The 22,897-nt window shown below is 37.1% G+C and overlaps 1 protein-coding gene across 3 annotated transcripts; it reads right to left on the bottom strand.

Annotated features, from left to right (window-relative positions):
- Positions 1-1,377: 1,377 nt before the first annotated feature.
- Positions 1,378-18,375, bottom strand: ica1 (islet cell autoantigen 1). Of its 3 annotated transcripts, XM_079837885.1 has the most exons (14): positions 18,256-18,375; positions 17,836-17,869; positions 17,584-17,749; positions 17,421-17,493; positions 13,358-13,481; positions 12,734-12,932; positions 9,397-9,522; positions 8,951-9,049; positions 6,596-6,684; positions 6,474-6,523; positions 5,657-5,899; positions 3,646-3,726; positions 2,484-2,641; positions 1,793-1,873 (listed from the first exon to the last, which is right to left on the bottom strand). In XM_079837885.1, the coding sequence occupies exons 2-13, from the start codon at positions 17,850-17,852 to the stop codon at positions 2,529-2,531; spliced, it is 1,380 nt and encodes a 459-aa protein (XP_079694011.1). In that variant the 5' UTR covers positions 17,853-17,869; positions 18,256-18,375; the 3' UTR covers positions 1,793-1,873; positions 2,484-2,528. The 3 variants fall into 3 exon arrangements, with proteins under 3 accessions (XP_079694010.1, XP_079694012.1, XP_079694011.1); XM_079837884.1 differs by having other exon boundaries at positions 1,378-2,641; XM_079837886.1 differs by having other exon boundaries at positions 1,378-2,641; positions 17,584-17,716; positions 18,256-18,364.
- Positions 18,376-22,897: the final 4,522 nt, after the last annotated feature.

Below are 22,897 nucleotides of genomic sequence, written 5' to 3'. Positions count from 1 at the left end.
CATCTATCCACCCCTTCATCCAGCTATCTCTATCTATCTATCTATCTATCTATCTATCTATCTATCTATCTATCTATCTATCTATCTATCTATCTATCTATCTATCTATCTATCTATCTATCTATCTATCTATCTATCTATCTATCTATCTGGGATGCCACAAATCTCAATATAATACTGAACCGTTCGGTACGGCATTCACGGTTCAATACGCGCTTGTGAATTGCGTTTTTTTCGATTTCACATTTAATTAATAATTTTTCTACAAATTCTATCATTTGCCTCCATCCCAATATACTGAACAACGCGAAATACATTCACATCACACGTTAGTGGTAACGTTATACTCACGGAACACTATAGTTATTCACAAACACGAAAGTTCATTGTTTGCATGCGTTTTACAGCCTTGCCGGCTCATTCACGTGCGCGGTTTTAAACATGCGCTTTTCAGAGCGCGCGCACTAAAAGCCTGTCAAACACGTGATTACTGGACTAAGTAGTCGTCTTACTGCGCTAATACTGTCAAATACACACAAGGTTAACATAAACAGTCGGTTATGTCTAAAGTGAAAGTAAAATCGCAATCGTGTCTGTATATTAGATGCAAGCAGGTCTTAAATTGACAGCAGCGCAGTAATAGTGAACACACGGTCCTTAAAGGGACAGTTCACCTCTAAAATGATGTCATTATTTACTCACTCTAATATTGTTCCAAACCTGTATTCATTTCTCGATTTCTTTTTTCTCTTTAACCTCTTGCTGTTCCTGTCGCCTAAGAATAGAATAACAAAAAATGTATGTGACAAGCCATCCGAACCGAACCGAAAACCGTGGTTAAAAACCAAGGTATGTATTAAACCGTGGACTAACTGTATTGTTGCATCCCTTCTATCTATCTATCTATCTATCTATCTATCTATCTATCTATCTATCTATCTATCTATCTATCTATCTATCTATCTATCTATCTATCTATCTATCTATCTATCTATCTATCTATCTATCCATCCATCCATCCATCCATCCATCCATCCATCCATCCATCCATCCATCCATCCATCCATCCATCCATCCATCCATCCATCCATCCATCCATCCATCCATCCATCCATCCATCCATCCATCCATCCATTCATTGTTCTTTCCAACCATCCCTCCATCCAGCTATTGTTCTCTATCTATCTATCTATCCATCCATCGTTCTCTTTCCAACCATCCATCCATCCATCGTTCTACCTATCCATCCGTCCGATCCATCATTTACTGCAATAATTTACCTTCTAACAAAATATCAAAATCAAAATATTTAAAGATCAGTTTCCAGTTGTTTTTTTGTGTATATAGAGTACACAAACGTATAGCCGCACTATTGGATTAAAATTACACATCTTTTATTAATTCATTACATGCCATTCATTTACATATTAATGGTAGAAATATAAACCCAATAATACAGCACAATATTGAAAATTATATGGCATTATTTGGTGCAGCAGTTACTGATATAATATGATGCATTTATTTTTCTTTGTCTAGGAAAGCACTGATAATAATAACTGACTTCAGTAAGGCCATTTGGTCCCACTGGGTATTAGATGTTATGTGGATTCACATTTACAAAAATGCATTATTACATTTTATTGCACTTACGTGTTTGCAGGTTAGCAACTTGTAGTGAAAGGTAATACCCAGGTAATCATATTTAAAATGCTTGAGGATATTTTGGTGTACATAGGACCCAGGTTTCAGGCACACACACACACACACACACACTCGGCACAAATACAATTAATCAACATGAACATGAATGCTTACTTCATAGGATCTACTTTGTCCAATGGTCCAGGAAAAATAACTTCCAGAACCTAGACTGTAAAAAGTGAATGGTTACAGTTGCATTCTATAACTTATATAACCATACCATCTTAAAAATATATACACTTTGTAATAGCTGCTTTCACATTAGCTAGTTTCCATAAGATAATATACAGTATGACTTTCATTAAATAAATGAATTTAAGGACTGTGTTAAACCCCTCTCATATTTAAGGCTTTTGAAATGCAGCATTAGTTTTAGCTGTCGGCACTAAAGTAAGACAAAACGCATCTTTAACTACCGTTATCCAGGAAATTTGCAACATCTGCAAAAAATACTTTAACTGATCAAGGCTGAACATCTACAATAAATAATGATAAAAAAACATGCAATATCACAATATACAAACAAAAACTACTTACTGTCGCTGATTATGTTGAGAAATGTTATACATTTATGCAATACAAGAAAACCCACAATGTTATGGCAAATCAAACTGCCTTGACAATACTAGCAATAAAAAAGGAATCAAGGCCAGAGTGATTATTATTCATTTCCTTTGGCAGCAAATATGTCTTCATTAAATAATTAAGGTTATCTGCTATGGCATAAAGAAATCACTGTTAGTATCTGTCCAGATCTGTAGGCCTCTTGCATAAACTACCGTTTGTGCGACACGAGCGATAAAGTGCATCTGTAACAGGGCAGATCAAGCCTTCAGTAGCTCATCTTCCTCATTGGTCCGGCCGATTGCATCCGGGTTTGATAGCGGATCCAGATCGGCAAACAGATTGAACCAAGCAGAGAGATCTTTTGAGGTATCTGTAATTGAAGATTTTTTTTTTTTCTAAATTAGAAGTGATGCATTTATTTTTTAAAAGATGCATAACAATACAAAAAGACACCCTAAAGTTAGAGGTGTAGATATTTGCTCTGACATTATGTCTCTCAATTTGATGTATTTATACATTTTTTAAAAGTTACAATATGTAATTTTTCACCACTAGAGGTCGCTTATGCAAACCAAAGGCATAGCTTAAATGACAAATGGATTTCGGAGCTTTTATTATGCCACAGTCGCGGCTTCTGCTTCTTCCACTCATGCGTATGTGGGGTAACACAGCACAGTTTTATCATATTAGATACATTTGAGTGTGTTGAAAGTTATGTTATAACGTTACTCTGTGTGTTCGCTCTGTGGCTGCTATGAGACACTTGTTCACATTGCAGTGAGCTAGATCGATATTAGGCTTGGTAAAACATGGTACTCGCGGTAAATCAAGAAAACAATGAGACGAACTGTGTTGAGCTATATGACAGTGTTTAGTTTTCTGTCCATATATGTCTCCAAACAGTTGTTCCCTTGTCTAATAAAACACATAATATATTAAAGTGTCTTTGGTGTTTCTATGGTTTCTACAAATTAAACCGTAAATCGAGGGTAACGCGGGTATGATGTCATTGATAGGCGACGCAAAGACATGGTCCATGTCCTGGTTAAAATTGCTTTCTCTGGATTTAAACATTCTTGGAATAATTTGGGATAGTGCAAGTACACAAGTCAACTAAATATACAACGCTGTTCTAGTGTTTTTTGGATATTTTAATACAAAAATCTTACATATTGTCCCTTTAAGGGGTTATTGTGATTCATACTTTTGCAACTGAAAATATATCGGTTATATTTTGGATAAGAAATAAACACAATATACATGATTGTAAACAAGTATTAAATTCTGTTTCAAATAAATGCATCACAATGGATCAATGCATGTCTACACTCCCAATATTGAGTCTGGCACACTATAAAAGCTCTGATCATTTACCTTTCACTGCAGATTTGGAAGAGTTTTGACTCGCTACAGATGAGCTTTCAGGGATATTCTGTGGAAAGGCTGTTGCCCAACCTGGAATACAGGAAATATTAAAGAAAATTTACAGTAGATGCATACTACAGTTTTTTTGTATACTTTTATACAGCAAGGATGCATTGATTGGATCACAAATGACAGTAAAGACATGTATAATGTTACAAAATATTTCTTTTTCAAATCAGAGCTTTTCTTTTGGACTTTTTTACTCATCAAAGGATCCTGAAATCCATGGTTTCTACAAAAATATGAAGGAGCACAACATTTACAATGAAAATGATAATTAAAGGTTCAGTGTGTAGTATTCATGAGGATATATTGATCGAATATAATATACATAACTATGTTTTCATTGGTGTATAAAGACTTTACATAATCAACCGTTATGTTTTTATTACCGTAGAATGAGCCATTTCTATCCCCATACACCGCGGGTCCCCTTACAGTGAAATCATTTTGCGCCTCATGTTTCTACAGTAGCCCTAAACAGACAAACTGCTCTACAGAGCGCTAGCTACTCTCTGCTGTCTCAGACGACGACATCTTTGTCCTGTGTCGGCCACCGTAGCTTCTCTATGTGCTTCGAAAGGGAGGGGTGAGCGGTTGCAATTTGCCACCACACCAATAAATGCCACTAAAACTTACACACTGCACCTTTAAGTTTAAATTACATTTCAAAATATAATTAAATAGAAAACAGTTATTTTAATAAAATTAATAATATTTTATAATTTTTTTACATTTAACCCTCTGGTGCTCTTTGTTTAGGGGTTGCATTGGTCGTCTTCCCGGTCATAAGTGACCTGACACCTAAAAATTAAACTTCCTCCACCCCAGTAAAACCAATGCAATTTATTTTTCTTCAATAATATTTTTTCTTTTTAATTTTGTATTTTGAGATGATTTGATGGTATTTTTTAATATTTATGCAATAATTATGGTCTATTTTTGCCATTGAAAATTATACATTATTTATTTATATTATATATATTATATTTTTTGTGATTTTTAATTTTTTTTATTTTAATCATTGCAGTATTTCAGGTTAAAATTGAGACTAGGCCTTCAAAATAAATTTTTTTTGAAGGCAGATTAGCGCCCTCTTTTAGAATTATTTAAGAAATCATGCAACCATGTGTGTAACCATTAGAGGTCTGTATGGAGAGGCTTGAGAATCCTCTAGTTCTCTTTTGAACACATTTAATGATTTTTTTTGATGGATTTGAACATAAATTTAAAAAATCTCAAAGACTACTTATTATAAAGTTTTAGATATTTTTTTGTTTGTTAGAAATTTTAGATTTTTTCTGTGAATTTGTGTTTTTGCAGATTTCCCATTCATTTCCTATGGTGTCATTTTTGACCGAAGAGCACAAGTGGGAGTTTTTTTTTTACGACCACTTAGCATGCTTGAATCATTGCCTCAATTTTTTTGTGTGTTAACATACCTGATGCTAGAAAATTTTCCAAGTTTCATATCATTCTGATGAAGCTGTGATTTTTAAAAATTCCAAATATGGTTCCAATGAACGCTACTTTTTTCCCCCCAACCAATTAGCATGCTCGAATCATGACCCCAATTTTTTTGTGTTTACATACCTAATGCAAGAAAAGTCACCAAGTTTCATATCATTCCGATGAAGCTGTGATTTTTAACATTTCAAAACAGAAAATTTTCCGGTCAGAAATGACCGAAGAGCACCAAAGGGTTAAATGTAATTATTTTTATAAATATTAAAATAATATTTTACTGTATTGTTAATCAAATAAACGCAGCCTTGGTGAGCATCTTTCAAAAACATAAATTGGTAGAGTTCCATGATGATCTATTATTATGGTATCATCTAATTCAGAAGAACCCGTTCCTAAAGGACCGACCGGTTACATTACATCTTAGTAAGAGTCTGTTCTTGTCCACAATAAACTGTAACATGAAGCCGACTTTCTGCCAAATATCTCTGTTCACCTGAGACAGTGGACTGTAGGCCGTTCATGTTCTGGTCGAGTAGTGTGGAAGGCAGAAAGAAGGCAGGCTCCTCTTCAGACGGCTGGGTCTCTGCTCTGCTACTGCCGGCCGGTTCATCCTCCCCAAACACCTCACGCCATTCCTGCGAGAAACCCCTGTCCTCCAGAGAACTGCTGCCCAGAATCTCATCCAGCAAACTCAAGCCATCCTTCTCCTGACCGCCAGAGAAACACTCATCAATTCCTGTATATGCAGTGTACAGAGAGAGAGAAAAAGTCCTTGTTGATCATGGGCTTTTTTTACATGTTCAGCTTTATTTAGTGTTTAATGTTGCCGTTTGAGCATAAATAAGGTCTGCAAAGGTATAAAGCACAAAGTCCACTCCAAAGGGAGTTATTCTTTATATCAGTGCGCACTGTTTCTGAACTCCCTGAAACGCCTCAATTGTAGTCTACATAATCTGTGTGTTTTCAGCAGGGTTGAGTTAGGTTATGATAAGGGGCGTGACATTTCTCAAACACGCTCAAAGTGCTTGACCAATCACAACACACTGATCAGTCCAGTCCAATCCAACTGACCAATCAGAGTGCATCGTGCTTTTCTGAAGGAGGGGCTTCACAGAGACAGGAACTAAACAGAGCGTGACTGACAGACTGGGAAAAGAGGTGCTGCAATAATGTAAAAAATGAGAAAAATCAAGCATGAAAACCTATTCTAGTAGAACCACAAAACAATATCAAGACAAATATTAGGTCTCCTTTAAGGATGAACATTAGTTATTGTTACTCATGTATAAATGCATGCATGAAAGCTTTACCTGTTTGTATGGCGTTACGGCTCAGTGTTTCTTCTTCAATTGAAATAAGCCTGAAACAGAAGAGACGTACGATTAGAGGTTTATATCGCAACTAAAGGAAATGAGGACCGAACAGCTCCTACGTTTCATCTGTATTCTGACTCGTCTCCTCATCTTCTGCTTTTGCCTTCGTTTTCTTCTTCACCTTTTTCTTTGAAGCTTGATCTGAACCCTGCGTATCAGACACAACAGATGAACATATTTGTTGGACATGCATCTTAATACCACGGCCTGTTTGTTCAACAATGGAAGTTGGATGAGTATTTGATTAAGGTAATACAATTCGATAAAACAGTAATCATTTTGCAATTCTATCTGGTGACTCATGCAGCAATTAAAAACAATCAAAAATCTGAGGCAAAAGCCCATTTTTGGGATGAATAATCAATAGGTTCCTATTGTGACAACTTGCCCCACATAGTATGAGAACATTCCTTTACTACTGATAGAGACAATATCAAGATGATGCATTTTCAGCATATTCCAGTCTCCAATATCACATGATCCTTCAGAAATCATTATACTTTATTTTTATGGAAACAGCAAACATTTTTTGGGGAGGAAACTGTTTTCTTTTTAGGATTTTTTGATTATTTAAAAAAATTAAAAGTAAAAAAAATTAAAAATAAACGCATATATTTGAAATATAAATATTTTGTAACAATAAAAAAAAAGTGTCTTTATTGTCAATGTAATCAAATGAATGCATCTTTGCTGAATTAAAGTATTAATTTCTTTCCAAACATGAATCTTACCGACCCCAAACTTTTAAAATGAATTCTTCCAGAATATACTTTATATAAAATCACCTGCTAAACATACTGTACATATACAATCCTCTTCCTTAAAAAAACTAAATAAAAATGTTCAAATCTAACACCCAAATCTCAATGGAAAACAAAACTAATTAATTTTATAGTTTTGCCACCAAATGAGGACTATATTCTGTGGAAGTTTGTTTCTGCCACAGAATAAAAAATAAAAAAGGTAATTGCGACTTTATCAAATCAGATTTGGTTTCTCGCAATTGCAAGTTTACATTGCGCAAATTGCTTGTTTTCTCAGAATTGTGAGATATAAACTCATTAAGTCTTTTTTCCCTCAGAATTGGACTTACGCGCAATTACGGGTTTATATCTCACAATTCTAAGAAAATAAGTCAGAATTGTGAGATAAAAAGTCGCAATTATTTTTTAAGTAAGGAATAATTGACAACAGGCTGTTGTATTAGAAAAATAATGCACACCCGAGTTGTTACAATAATTTTCAATAATTCAACGGCCCGGAGTCAATTATTCCGCTTATACTACGGTTACCACACCTCAAAAAATGTTTTGTATACGCTTATCAAATTTGATCCTTAATACGCTTGTGTGTAGGACTAACTTTATAAACCCAAACCTCTGTTGACAATTCCAAAACGTCATTTTAGAACTAGTAATGGAGGCTTGAGCCACTGATAGTGCAGAGAGAGAGAGAGAGAGAGAGAGAGAGAGAGAGAGAGAGAGAGAGAGAGAGAGAGAGAGAGTGAGAGAGAGAGTGTGAGAGAGAGAGAGTGTGAGAGAGAGAGTGTGAGAGAGAGAGTGTGAGAGAGAGAGAGAGCAGCGTCTTTACTGTAAGTTTATCTGCTTCAAGAACAGTGCCGTTATTACATCGCCAGAAGAAATGTCATGTAGCTTTTAAGTTGTTAAAATAAATTACTGATAAAATCACTTACCACTGTACTTTATGTGTTTGAGTGGGAGAGAGTATGTGCTTTCCATACATAATAAAACATCATTTCTGTCAGAACCACTATCATCAAAATCATAGTTTAGATTGGCGGTATAGTTCTGTTCTGGGCAAGAACTCCCTGCGCATCCATGCAGCCCAGCATGAATAAGAGTAGGGCGAGCAGTGATAAACCCCCTCAGGGTAAACAGAACTGAACCAACAATGTATTGCAGATATCATTAACGTCAATATTACAATGTACAACCTAATTCGTGAATTTAGTCTTATTCAGGGGGAATCAGAATGCCAAATCCTGACTGGACGAGAGGGGGAGCTGGGGATGGAGGAGGGTAATTAGCTCTGGAGAAACGCGATAGCTACTGATGATATTGAAGGAGCTTATATATATGCATGCTGTAATAGGCATAATTTGTCGTTTTTATCCTGTTGTTTACTATATTTATTTGCTTGGTCAGTGTCGTTGTGGGTTTTGGTTATTTTGGTGATATAGAACTATAATGCGGTCAAGACCTGCCTAGAACTACTTTAGCCGTGCGTTCACTGAAAATAATTGCACACCTTAGAACGTCCGTCAACCAATCAGATTCAAGCATTCAACAGCCCTGTGGTATAAGCAGTTTTATTCCATGCCGGAAATAAGCTTCCACGATATACACATCCATCCCCAAAATATTACTATAAAACATCTCCATGAAAGCGCTCACCCCCAGTGCTGAAGCCTCATGTGTCTGGCAGCCTTTGAAGCTCTCATGAATAGCAGCCATAGTGTGAGAGGTTTTCTCCCAGAAATGTAGCAATGTGGTCTGAAGCACAGGAAAGACAAATATGTATCTCTATGCCACGACTCTCTAAGACTTGCTAAATTGTAAGAGATAACTGCCTTTATCAACAATTAATTTAGATCAAATAATAATAATAATAATAATAGAAATATAAAAATACAAAGTAATAATAAAATAACTAATTCATGGCTTAATGACTTATGATTGCATTCATTTTCACATCAAATTTAAAATAAAATATCCCTGCTGCATTACAGTTTCATATTATTGTATAGATATATATAGTTGCACACACATCACATGTACAATGCTCACAGCTCAGGTAAAATAATAATAATAGTAAATAATAAAGCTATAAGAAGCAGCACCTGATAGGTTGTCAGGACGTGTGAGAGCAGATTACAGCGACTGGCTCCGAGCAGATCAACCTTCTGACACACATCATTCTTCAGCTTGTCAAAACTCGTCTTGGTGTGACGCACCTGTGTTTGAACCTGAGGGATATAAAGAGATGAAGCTGCTGTCCATCAAAAAACAACCGCTAGATATTGATCTGGTGAACCCATGAAGCGTCTAATGGTTTTTAACTGATCTCAGGTCAGTTTTAGAACGTAGGTTCATTTTTAATTCATTTAATGACTTTTAATACGTATGCTTATATAACACAAAAAGGAGAATGATACTTAATTGCTTCTAATTTACCTAGTTTGCAAACGCCCTGCTTAAACGCACACAAAACAAGGACTACAAATTAATAAAACATACATTTTACAGAACCGTCATATTTAATTATTTGTAGATTCCATTTAATAGATTACACTTTCATGAAAACATTAGTAATTGGGTTGTAAACAGTTTCTTTATCCATGTTTGGGCTGAGTTTTCATTGCACTTACATGGTTTTGACCAGCTTGAGATGTTTAGAGTGAATCATTTTACAAAGCAATTGGTTCAACTGATTCAAAGCTTTGAAAAACGATGGCTGTGTCCGAAATCGCACCCTATCCCTTTAAATAGGGCACTATCTTAAGGGGACAGCCATTTGTAGTGGTGTCCGAAAACAGTGGACCTTATTGAGTGCACTCATTCAATCCCACAATGCACCGCAATAAAAAGTGTACAACTGGTGCACGCTCAACGGCTAGAGAATACCCATAATGCACTGTGAGAGTCGAGCGCTGACTGAATTCCCGCGTCTGACCAGAAGATGGCGCCCGCAGCTGAATCAATCATCCATCCATCTTCCAAACCGCATTGGTCCAGCGCAATATCATACAGCTATAACTTCATTTTTAATTTATTATTAAATTGTTTAATTACAGTTTATATATGTTAGGTTCAATGGCAGAGTGCTACGTTTGAGAGCTGCCAGTTTGCTACGTTTCAAATATTAAACAGCAAGCAGAAACTTAGCAAAAGCAGCAGCCCTTCTGGTGCACTCAGTGTCCGAATTCACTCCTCCAAGTGTACTATATTAGTGGAGTAATGTGGGAATAGTGAATGAGGGTATAGGGGGCGATTTCAAACACAGCAGTAGTTTCTCCCATCACACTGGCTGTGTCTGAAATTGCATACTCTCTTGAGTAGGTACTTATTTTGAATAAGTGCTTACTTTGCGAACGCTAAAAAGAGTATGTTCCCTATGGTATGAATGTGTGGTGTAGGGCAGATACAATCAACCCACACATCACTGATCCATAATTCACACATCACCCACACACACATGCATATTTGACACGTCCCCTTTAAGAAGAGGGAGTGGGTTCATGAGAGTTTTGTTGATGCGTTGTTCTGACGCAGAAGTTGATGATAAAGTAAAACGTAAATGCAATCTGGCCTGTCATGTTGTCACATTATTACCAGCGTCAGTTGCGTCGCTGCACTGCCATTCACAGATCCTCTCCTGTGGTGTCCTCAATGGGATAGTAAAGTGTCCATCGTATGCGCACTTCAGAATCTCGCCGGGAGTAATAGGTCATCCGGTTACTTTTTGCCTACTCTTTTATGAGTACTGTGAATTTGGACATACTACTTTTGTCACGTACTGTTTTTCACCTACTATATAGTAGGGACGTATGTGATTTTGGATGCAGTCCCTCTCTTCACACTGCAGATGAGAATGATTAGAAGACGTTACTCCTTCTGCTGGTGAAAAGTTTCACTGCAGTCACTGCAGGGCTCTCAGGTGACAGAAACATTTCCAGCCTAAAGCCGCATCAAAACTCGACAAAAGGAATGAAAACTAGCTAGAAAACTAGATTTTAATTTTCAGCACTTTGCATGATGACTTAAAATGTGAGCTATAAATATAAATAACACAATGTGATGTGGACATGCCCATTCATAATCTTTTTGAATAAAGAAATCTAGCTTTGCCTTAAAACACTTATTGTCCTTTCACTTCCCCAATCCTTTTAACACATGGTTTTTCTGATCTCAGAAATATTGCAAGCATTAATGTGCAATTATCCTTGTATAATGCCAAACTCAATGGACTACTTGCACAACTACTTCCACATTCAACTTATTACATCTCAGGAGTTTGCGGTAACAGCTTTCAGTGCACCTACATACATGAGAATGCAGATTCTCAGAAATCATGTTCTCTGCATTACATGAATTATCTTGAGCCTTCTGAAATGTTCCTATAAATATATTTTCAGTGCATTCCGAATAATAAATGAATATATTTCCCCACTATCCTGCAGCAGTCCAGTGCTCGTCTTTCATTAACAGTGTTCTTATCTTCCTAATCATATTTCATACCTGTTGAGTTTACATTTTTAAATGAATTTGACTAATAAAAAATGATTGCTTGTTTGCGCTGTGCTTTTATTCCAGTCTTTTAAAATAGTTGAATGATTGAATGCTCGATACGTGCCTTAAATAAATCGAACAATGTTAAATATTTAATTCATCTTAAACAGTAACGCACACAGTAGAGGAGAATGACAGTCAAGTAGACCTACTTTGAATATTAATTATGCATTTTGGGCAGAAACATTTAAATGACATACAGTAAAATGATTGACAGTTGAAATAAAGGTTCGTATTCATCAGGTGTCACACTTCAGCATCGCGGCCACTAGTTTAGATGAACACTGAAATCCAGTGGGGAAATAATCATACGCTGCTTTCTCAGATCGGCTTGGTTGGATTAAAACTTCATGTTTCGTTGAGTTTGGAAAATTCTGTACATAGTAATCATCAGAATATCTCTTCTCCAGTCTCTGAAAATGTCAGGATTTTTCAATCCTCTTGCAGACACACATTTTAGGTGCCGTTTATTAAACTCAACGACTACAGTACATTGAAAATATACATAACCAGAAATAAGTGAGATGTACTTTTTCAAAATGGAAGTGCGTCATGAAGCTCAGTGCAAGTAGTCCATTAACCTGCCTTAAAATTCCTGGTGTGGGCGCAACTCACGTAATCTCTAGTTTGTGGCGTGACATCAAACATGCCTCCATATTATCTCTCCCTGCTCTTTCAGTGGTCCTTAGGTTACTAGGTATTCATTCCAAGAATACACATTAGTAAAAGTCTCCCATTTCTTTAGTTGCCTACAGATAAACTTTTTGGCAGCCGCATTACACTATTAAAGTATAGCCCAAAAAAACTAAACCCACGGCTCTGTAATTTTTCCCCACAATTGCTTTTTCAAAATAGCCAAATTGTGTGGGACAGCTGGGAGAGACTGACCTTACGGAACTTCTCCATCTGCTTGTGTGTGTCCGGGTCGAGCTCCTGAGAAACGTCCTTCATCCAGAGAAGCGCTCCTCTGTACTCTGTCCGTGACTGTTCCATCCTGTTCACCGTCAGCCACGTATCTGAGATTGCTCGGTAACGGAAGGTCTCCACCTCCTGGAACAGGCGACCCAGCGGACCTCGCAGCGCCAATCTGCAGTGAGAAACCAATGAATGAGAAGAATTCACAAACCGATCACATTTGACAGACAGAAGATGATATAGAATCTTCAATCAATTCCAGGCTGGTTTATGCTGGTTATAGTGGACCAGCGTAGTCTGTTCTCAAGCAAAACTGAGCTTGTGTAGCTGATCTACCAGCATTCCCGCTTCACATGCTGGTGACCAGAGCAAATCAGCAACCACCCAGGAAGCAATTTTGCGTTTAAAGACGTCTAATAGCCGTCCAAACACAGCCCAGACATCTAGGCTAAAACAAGGCAAAATTTGGGCTATCAGTGAAAAATTAAAAGACAAATGAAACCAAACACCTTGTAATCACTGTTTACTTTGCTTACACAATGGAATATCATACATCTTTTAAGTTATTTCGGCAAAAACATGTAACCAAGAAGAGACCTTTGCTGTGAAGAGAAGCAGAGCGCTTTCCCAGTAGCTTGCATGATCTTTCCAGCACGACTCTTGTCTTGAGAGCCCTGCGAACGCAGGAACCGACCCAATTCATTCTCCTCCTCAGACAGAACTGAAAAGAGCATCAGAATTTAGCCACACTTACTAATAGTTTTCTTTGAATACTAAATTATGGATAAAAATCCACCTTTAAGTTAAACATATGAACGGCACAGCAAACAGTTGACCCTTGTGAAACAGAAGTACACTTTAACATAGAAAAGAGTAGTCATTAAGGAAATACACTTCAAAATAGCCTAAATTTAAACTGTTCATCATATAAAGTGAGCGTGTCTCCTCAGAAAATTTGGTCTAAACCACTCAATTCATATAGTTTATTTTTACATTCTTTATGAACTTTTTGAAGCGTCAAAGTGGAGGTTGCATAGCTGTCAATGGAGGGACAGAAAGAATCAGATTTCATTAAAAAGGATCTTCTTTTGTGTGACGATGAACAAAAGTCTTCCAGGTTTGGAATGACATGAGGGTGTCACGGAACAGAAGGGCACAGACAAGCAAGTAAGTATAAGTGTTCTTTATTAAGTGTAGAGTGGGGTTGAAGTAGCATGACCCCACGCAACGGAAGTAAATGGTGACTTGTAGAAGGGTAATGGTGACTTAGCTGGTGCAGACTCAGAGTGTGGTATCTTGCAGGTGATGGAGAACTCAATGAGTGAAGATCAGTAACCAGAATCAGCATGTACTGAGATGAGAAAAGTGAACGGTGACTGGGTGCATATATAGTGAGTCTCTGATGAGGTGCAGGTGTAGCGAGTCAGTGTTCTGGTGAATGTGAACGAGTGGGCGGGTCCTGGTGATTATGTGATGATTGGGGCTGTGTGACTGACTCTGTGACAGATGGTGAGTAATTAAATGCATGTTGATTACAATGATCTGAATTTTTTTTAGATTATATTAAATGCAAACTTAAATTGATGATATTACTGTAATGATGCAATTTAGTACATTTAAAATGAGTTCACTTTAAATGTACTATCAAATGACACTAGTTAAAAATATAATCAAGAACTTTGCACATGCTGCAGTATTTTAGTCAACAAAATAATTGTTAAGTAAAATAAATTTTAAAAAACAAAAGATTATTAAAACAATGGGTTAAAATAAAGTACAACCTTTAATTTGACCTTATTACAAAGTGCACTTTAAACGTGTACTTAAGTGTGTTAAGAAACATATTCATGAGATGCCCTGTCCAAATATCCACACTAACGGTCTTGGTCACTTGAAAATGGCAAAACGTGGTGCCCTTAAAGGGTTAGTTCACCCAAAAATGAAAATTCTGTCATTAATTACTTACCCTCATGTCGTTGGACACCCGTAAGACCTCCGTTCATCTTCGGAACAGAAAAGAAGATATTTTAGTTGAAATCTGATGCCTCTGAAAGGCCTCCATTGGCTCAATGGCACGGTTCACTATCAAGACCCTTAAAAGGTACTAAAGACGTCGTTACAAAGTCCATCTCACTACAGTGGTTCTAAAATAACTATGAATCGGCGATAATAGTTTTTGAGCGCAAAAAAACCCTAAATAACGACTTACATAGTGATGACGATTTCAAAACACGGCATCATGAAGCTTCGAAGCGTTATGAATCAGCAAGCCATCAGATTTCAACTAAAACATCTTCATTTCTGTTCCGAAGATGAACGGAGGTCTGACGAGTGTCGAACGACATGAGGGTAAGTAATTACTGACAGAATTTTCATTTTTGGGTGAACTAACCCTTTAAAGGCACACTATGTAGTTTTTCACCGCTAGAGGTCGCCTATTCAAAAAAAAAAATTCAAGTAGATTGATGACGCCAAGATAGAGCGCGGATTCATGGGAGTTGTCGTCTTCACCTCAGGCCTAGTCCACATGTACACAAGTATTTTTATAACAAGAGTTTTCCCTCCTCCGTTTAAAAAAAAACAATCACGTCCACACAAGCACGGTTTAAAAAAAAATCTCTGTCCACATGAAAATGCAAAACCGCGCTATGATTGAATGCCTGATTTCCACATAGGTCCCATCTACGGCACCGATGCACTGAAGGATGCCATGGGCTCAGTGAAACCCTTCTGCAAGTTTACTTTGGACTCAGTGACTGACAGATAGCTAACTGTACACAGGGCAGGGGCAGGACCCAAGTGGACTGAAGCTTCACACACTTGCCTTACTATGTTGTATTATTGCATTCTGGCGCCTCTGTTCTGCAACATAATGAGATAACTGTGCATGTATCTGTATGTGATGATAAGCGCTGTTAGCAGAGTTATTAAAAGCTACGTCCGCCATTGCATAGACTCCACTCACTCAATCTGACGTCAAACAAAGGAGAGAACGGCGCACACTTCGACTTAACAAGCTGAAATCTCAGGTTTCACCGTCTACTCGACAACGCTGTACCCGGAGTTTCTAAAAATCTTCACCCTGACCGTTGTTTTCAAACGAGTCTGGTTTCAGTAACCGGATGCTGCGTTTGCGTGTGGAAGAACAGCCAAACCGCGTAGAAAAAGTTGCGGTTTTGAAAATCCCTGTGTTCGTGTGGACAGGGCCTCAGCCGGTGAAAAAGAATCGGGATGGGACTCGAGCAGAAATCATGTTCATGGAGGAGATTAATAACGTTACTGTAGTATGAAGCAGAGCAGGACCGAGTGTTGTGGCGCTGAACAAGGTCGCTAGAACGATTCCTGATGAGAGAAGAGCGTACACACACGACTGGACAGCAGTGGAGCTTTTATTATGCCACAGTCGCCGCTTCCGCTTCTTCTGGTCAAGCGAATGTGGGGTAACGCAGCGCTGTTTTATCATATTAGATACATTTGAGTGTGCTGAAAGTTCACACCGCGGCCACTATGAGACACTTGTTGCACACTGAAGTAAGCTTGATCGATATTAGAATATCATATTAATAAATTCTGGATGGCTTGTGTTGCTAAATGGCATGCAATTCATTTTAAAACATATTGTATGTTGGAGAAAATGCTGCATTACTGTATAATAATTTGTTTTCTGTCTATAAATGTCTCCAAACAGTTGTTCCCTTGTCTAATAAAACATATAATATATTAAAGCATCTTTGTTCTTTGCCATGGTTTCAACTAAATATCTTTTCTACAAAATCAAGGGTAATGCGAGTATGATGTAATTGATAGGTGGTCTCTGGATTTAAAAATTCTTGGAAACATTTGGGATAATGTAAGTACACAAGTCAACAAAATATATAACACTGTTCTAGTGGTTTTGGGATATTTGAATCCAAAAATCTTACATATTGTGCCTTTAATGCACACTAAACGCACACTCGAATCTCACACTTCGTAACTAAGTGTATCCCATCACGCATTATGTTCGGGAACTCGCGTGCCCCCCGAAATCGTAAGATGTCGAGGAAAACGTTCCACTATTATTAAATAAATTTGATACTACATATAATTTGGTAGTAAAACATGAAGTGTTGCACATTTTATTGGTGCAAAGATGAGTAGGTTATGTGTATTCTATGCAACTGCTTTTTTATCACTTAATTATTAATTATATTATTTTTATTATATTAATTATTAATAACCCCGTTATTTTACAAAAGTGTCTTCTGTTAGTTACATAGCGACTACTGAACAGACATTCATTTTAAAATGCAAAGTATTAAAAAAAAAAAAAAAAAGCTCTGTACGCACTTGCATTTTTTGCAACACTTTACGTGTCCCCCCATTGGGTAATCAAAAGTTCTATACAAACTGCAGTCTTCACACCTACTTGAACACTTGGACCAAATACAGGAAATACGTTGTAGACAAGTGGTCAAGTGCAAATACCACAAGTGTGGGTATTAGGACAGGGCAAGAGTGAACTCCATTGCTATAATATTACCTGCTAGTTTTTCTAAATATACTTTTACAATTAGAAGTTCCCTACAAGTGCGCATTCAATACAATTAAGAGTACTTCTTTTCCACAAGGGATCAAGGATATGAATATTAATAAATGTGTGAATTTGAGGTCTACTTACGGCTGATTCTCCTTTGATACTGTTCAATCACCTTAAGGAGCTCCATGCACGTTCTCTGCACTGAATGAAACACCTGAGGGGAAGCATGCCAAACCAAATCCATCACATGACCTTTTGATTGGCTCAGATTCAGAGAAAACTCTGCATTCTGTCCATTCCTCACCTCCAGTTTACCATCCAGGTCGGCATCGGAAGCAACGACATGCTCGTCCTCCTTCTTTCCGGTGACTTTGATCAGTGTTTGTTTGGTTTTCCAGTATTTCTGCTGGAACTTGTTCACCACAGATGATTCTTGACTTTGGAGAAAGTGATCAAAATGAGAATAACCTCTGCAAAGACACGACAAAACAATTATGAAAGCATCTCTTTGGTTTGAGTCTACAACCATGATCTCTGCAAAATAATGCATACTCACTGGTTCCCTTTCTCCATGTTTATTTATCAATTATCTGAAATAAAAATGAAAATAATTTCATCACAACTGATGATGTTACATGTTTATAAGTTTAACATGTTTTATAGAAGACAACTGGTCATTGTGTTATTGGGGAAAAAAGCATTCATGTTTCATCAATGCACCACAAACACAGGCCTCTTTATCTGTTACGTGCATTCATACTATCTCTGTTAATAAACCTAATTAACAATATCTGAGATATAGTACACACAATATTCATCCTGCATGTGATTTTCACATCCGGATTTAATTCTCTGCCGCACCAAAACAAACAGCTACTATATTATTCTGTCATTATGCAACAAGCTACAGTAAATGTAGGAACCATCTCCTTATAATAACAGACATAGTAATGAATTGAATTAGTGTGAGACTCACCTTATGCTTTTGGGTCAGATGTTTAAGACATTCTGTAACAAGAAAATAAAACGCTATGTGTATCACTGCGTGCTTTTGGGTGCGCGTCCTTGCAGAAGGGGCGATGACGTCATGCGCGCTACTGCACGAGCGCACTGCGAACGTAGGAAGAACGGTTGGTTGGGTAGAATGGCAATTATCTCGAAAAAGGGACTGTAAATGCGCAATTGAGGTCGTTCTGGATGACTCGTGATAATATATTTTAAGTTTCCGTAGCTTCTAAATAACTAATACAGTTTCATTGTATCATTTTCCAGTTGTAAATTACAGGCGTTACCACCTGGTGTCTGTTACGTTTCTCAGCGCTTAGAAGAATAGACCAATCAGAGCCGTTTGCGATTCTTTAGAGAACGAGAAAGGAAGGACAAAAGAAAGACAATATATTTTGCACTAAGAAACTGAAGCCTATTTTATTAAGACTTACTGTAAAAAATAAAGGCAGTGCAAAAAAATACTTATACATGTGACACCACGATAACAATTTTCCCCCAGCATTACTGTATGAGAATGGAAGCTCTCTGAAATTATTACTTTTAGGAGGGTAAAACTTTTAAGAGACATTAAGGTAAACATGCGTTTAACATTCCTTTTCAATGTGATGGGTAATTGCCTCCAACAGTGTGTGGCATCAGATTGCATTCAATAATGAAATTACATCCACTTTCACAGCAATTTCATTAATTCACCAGAGAAATGACAAAACCGTTGACACATGATCTCAGCAAAGAAATATCAATTACAGGAACTCATTAAGTTTTGCTCTGTCTGTCAAAAATAATGACACATATTCACCAGCACCTGCCATTGAGATCAAGTTCATAAGTGAGTATAAAGACAAACATACTAAAGATTTTTCACAGTTTTAAACAAGAAAAGAAAATTCAGGGCTCCAGACTAACTTTTTTCACTAGGAGCACAGTGGCCCCCAACTGAAAATTTTAGGGGCACAACCAGAAATTTTAGGGGCGCACACCGTAAATCAACATGCTAACCAAATCTACTAATTTCCACTGTATTACTAATAGGGATCTGTATCGTTAAGGTTTTAATGGTATTACTACTCTTACCGATACTGCTTATCGATCCGGTACTTTAACAGTATTCTTACCGGTTCTTTTTTATTATACTTTTTTTTTTTTTTTTTTTATAAAAAAAAAACATAATTAAGAACATAATTAACATGGCTTTATAATCTGAAAAGTAAAATATCTATAGCAAAAGAAACCGCAAAGTTTGAACAAAATATAAAACATCTATTTGTAAATGGACCAGTGTGCAGGCATTCGGAAGGTCTGCTAACATTAATATTACAGTAAAGAACAAACCTGCAAAGAAATCTAATACAGTAATGAAATGTAAAATAACACTGCATAGTTTTCACTGTATAAATTGATAGATTAATGCTTATAAAAGCTAAAGTTATTAATTCAAGAGATGTGAATATTTTCTATTTGCCTTTTGTTCGATTCGAATTAATGGCTCAATCGTCAGCAGGTTTATTAGACGCTGCCCCTTTAAGACCGATTGAATGTATAACTAATATCATATTCTCCTATTTCTCCAAACTATTTATGCCCATTTAAGATATAAACTGTTAAAATAACTACTCTCCAATCCGGTCATTTTGACACCGGCTATTTGTTGTTTATTTGATGGTTTAGACGCGCACACGAAGCCTAAAATATTAAGTGCAAGTCGGTCCATTTCGCAGCACACACACATAAGCCGCCTTGAAGTTGGAAACAGCGTCTCTTGCGCGGATTATTGTGCATTTAATAGCTCTTTATTATCAAACACATTCCACAGTTTAGCAACAGTAGAGACTGCAGTTTACAACAATCACTGAATCTGACGTTTAGTTTAGGTTTAACAAGAAATGACAGCGCAAGGCTGTGAAGGGAAGGATGTCGCGCTCGACTGAACACGGCTATAGGAATAGTTTTACCTCATTCCATCTTTTTATAATTCTTGGAAGCCAAAATCGAAAATAAAATTAGATTAATATCACAGCACATCCCTAAAGTTTAAGCAGACTAAACTTTTGTTTAGTTCTTGGCCATCGTCACTCATTAAAGCTGACTGTGGTGTTGTGTTCGCGTAGCTCCACGTGACATAGCTCGTTCGCTTTCTCTCTCTTCTGGATTGCGAAATGCATCACGGACAAATGGTTTAATATTCTCTCATATAGAAACGGCTGGCAAAGATAGAATTTGCCAGACATAACGTCTATCAATTATAATTAGTAAGTGTATTTTCTTAATTTCTCCAGTACCGACAGCAGGCAAATTTACAGGTCGCACATGTGCGACTGGATGTAAAATTCAGTTGCACACTCTCAAATTTTAGTCGCAAAATGCGACCATTTGGTCGCACTCTGGAGCCCTGAAATTATATTATTATAATATGAGCTGCGTTTGCTCATATCATAACATTAATTCCCCTTAATTTCCCACAAATATATACAGACATGCTTCTTTATAAATACACTTATAATATGTGACCTTGGAACACAAAACCAGTCATAAGGGTAAACTTTTTGAAATTGAGATTTATACATCACATGAAAGCTGAATAAATAAGCTTTCCATTGATGTGTGGTTTGTCTGGACAATATTTAGCCAATATACAACTATTTGACAATCTGGAATCTAAGGGTGCAAAAAAAAAAAAAATCTAAATATTGAGAAAATTGTCTTTAAAGTTGTCCAAATGAAGTCCATAGCAACACATATACTACTACTACTACTACTAATAATAATAATACATTTTTTATATATTTATGGTAGGAAATTTACAAAATATCTTCATGGAACATGATCTTTACTTAAAACTGCACTATGTACGTTTTTTGCAGTAAAATATTCAAAAACCACTAGGCCAGTGTTATATATTTTGTTCAGTTGAGTTCAGTTGATCCCAAATGTTTCCAACTATTTGTAAATCGTGAGAAAATTGCTATTTTAACAAAGGAACCGGGACGTGTGAGGGAGTTGCCTGTCGATGGCGTCATATCTGCGTTACCCTCGGTTTCCGGTTTTATTTTGCAGAAACGCTTTACTCTCACTGCAGTGTGAACAAGTGTCATAGCAGCCGCCGAGCGAACGCACAGAGTAACGTCATAACATCATTGTCAACACACTCAGATGTGTCTAATATGATAAACAGAGCTGCGTTACCTCATACTCATGACTGGAAAAGCGGAAATGGCGCCGCGACTGTGGCATAATAAAAGTCCCGCTGCTAGTCTCTCATTAAAGCTGCACTATGTAACTTTCCATCCACTAGAGGTTGCCTATTCAAAACAAAGGCGTAGTTTGATGACGCCACGTTTGAGCGCAGAATCTTGGGACATGTGGTCTTCACCTCACAGCTGGTGGAAAAGAATCGGGATAGGGCTCGGGCAGAAATCATGTTCATGGATGCGATTATTTAGCAAGGCCGCTGGAGTGATTGTTAATAAGAAGAGCGGAACATGCAGCAGGACTTTTATTATTATTTTATTTATTATTATGGCATAGTCGCCACTTCTGCTTTTCCGGTCATGAGTATGAGGTAACGCAGCTCTGTTTATCATATTAGATACATCTGAGTGTGTTGAAAATTATGGTATGGCGTTGCTCTGTGCGTTCGCTCGGTGGCTGCTATGACACTTGTTCACACTGCAGTGAGAGTAAAGCGTTTAAAGTGCGGAAACCGAGGGTAACGCAGATATGGAGTTTCCTTGGTTAAAATAGCAATTTTCTCACGATTTACAAATAGTTGGAAACATTTGGTATCTTGAAAGTACTCAACTGAACAAAATGTATAACACTGGCCTAGTGGTTTTTGGATATTTCACTGCAAAAATGTTACATAGTGCAGCTTTAACAATCGCTCCAGCGGCCTTGCTCAGCTCCCACAACACTCGGTCCTGCTCTGCTTCACACTACAGTAACGTTAATGATCGCCAGTGTTGTACAAGTTACTTCCAAACTGTAATACATTATAGATTACTTGTTACTGTTATTTAAAAGTCATTCTTTACATTACAATATTACTGTCTCAGAATTGTAATGCGTTACATTACTCCTGTATTACTTTTGAGTTACTTTCACCAAAATAACTACAGAAGTAGAACTTAAAGGATTAGTTCACTTTTAAATAAACTTTTGCTGATGATTTACTCACCCCCATGTCATCCAAGATGTCCACGTCTTTCTTTCTAAAGTCGAAAAGAAGTGAAGTTTTTTGATGAAAAGATTCCAGGATTGTACTCCATATAATGGACTTCAATGGGCTCCAAACGTCTCAAGGTCCAAATGACAGTTTCAGTGCAGCTTCAAAGGGCTTTAAGCGATACCAGACCATGAATAAGGGTCTTATCTAGCGAAACGATCAGTTTCTGTGAGAAACCGAGCAGTATTTATGCTATTATTTTACCTCTTATCAGACGAACGTGATCATCTCTGAGCTCAGCCATAACTTCCGCTAAGTGAGGTCAAAATACAAGCGTGGTCATAGATGTATACATAGATTCTTCATTAGCGCTTGCACGGATCAGTAGAATGAGGCATCTACGATAGATATATCTATGATCAAGCTCGTATTTTGACCTCACTTAGTG

Source organism: Gobio gobio (genome assembly GCF_949357685.1).
Source record: "Gobio gobio genome assembly, chromosome: 15".
In the NCBI taxonomy this organism is placed as follows: Eukaryota; Metazoa; Chordata; class Actinopteri; order Cypriniformes; family Gobionidae; genus Gobio; species Gobio gobio.
This window is presented reverse-complemented; position numbering and strand designations above follow the sequence as displayed.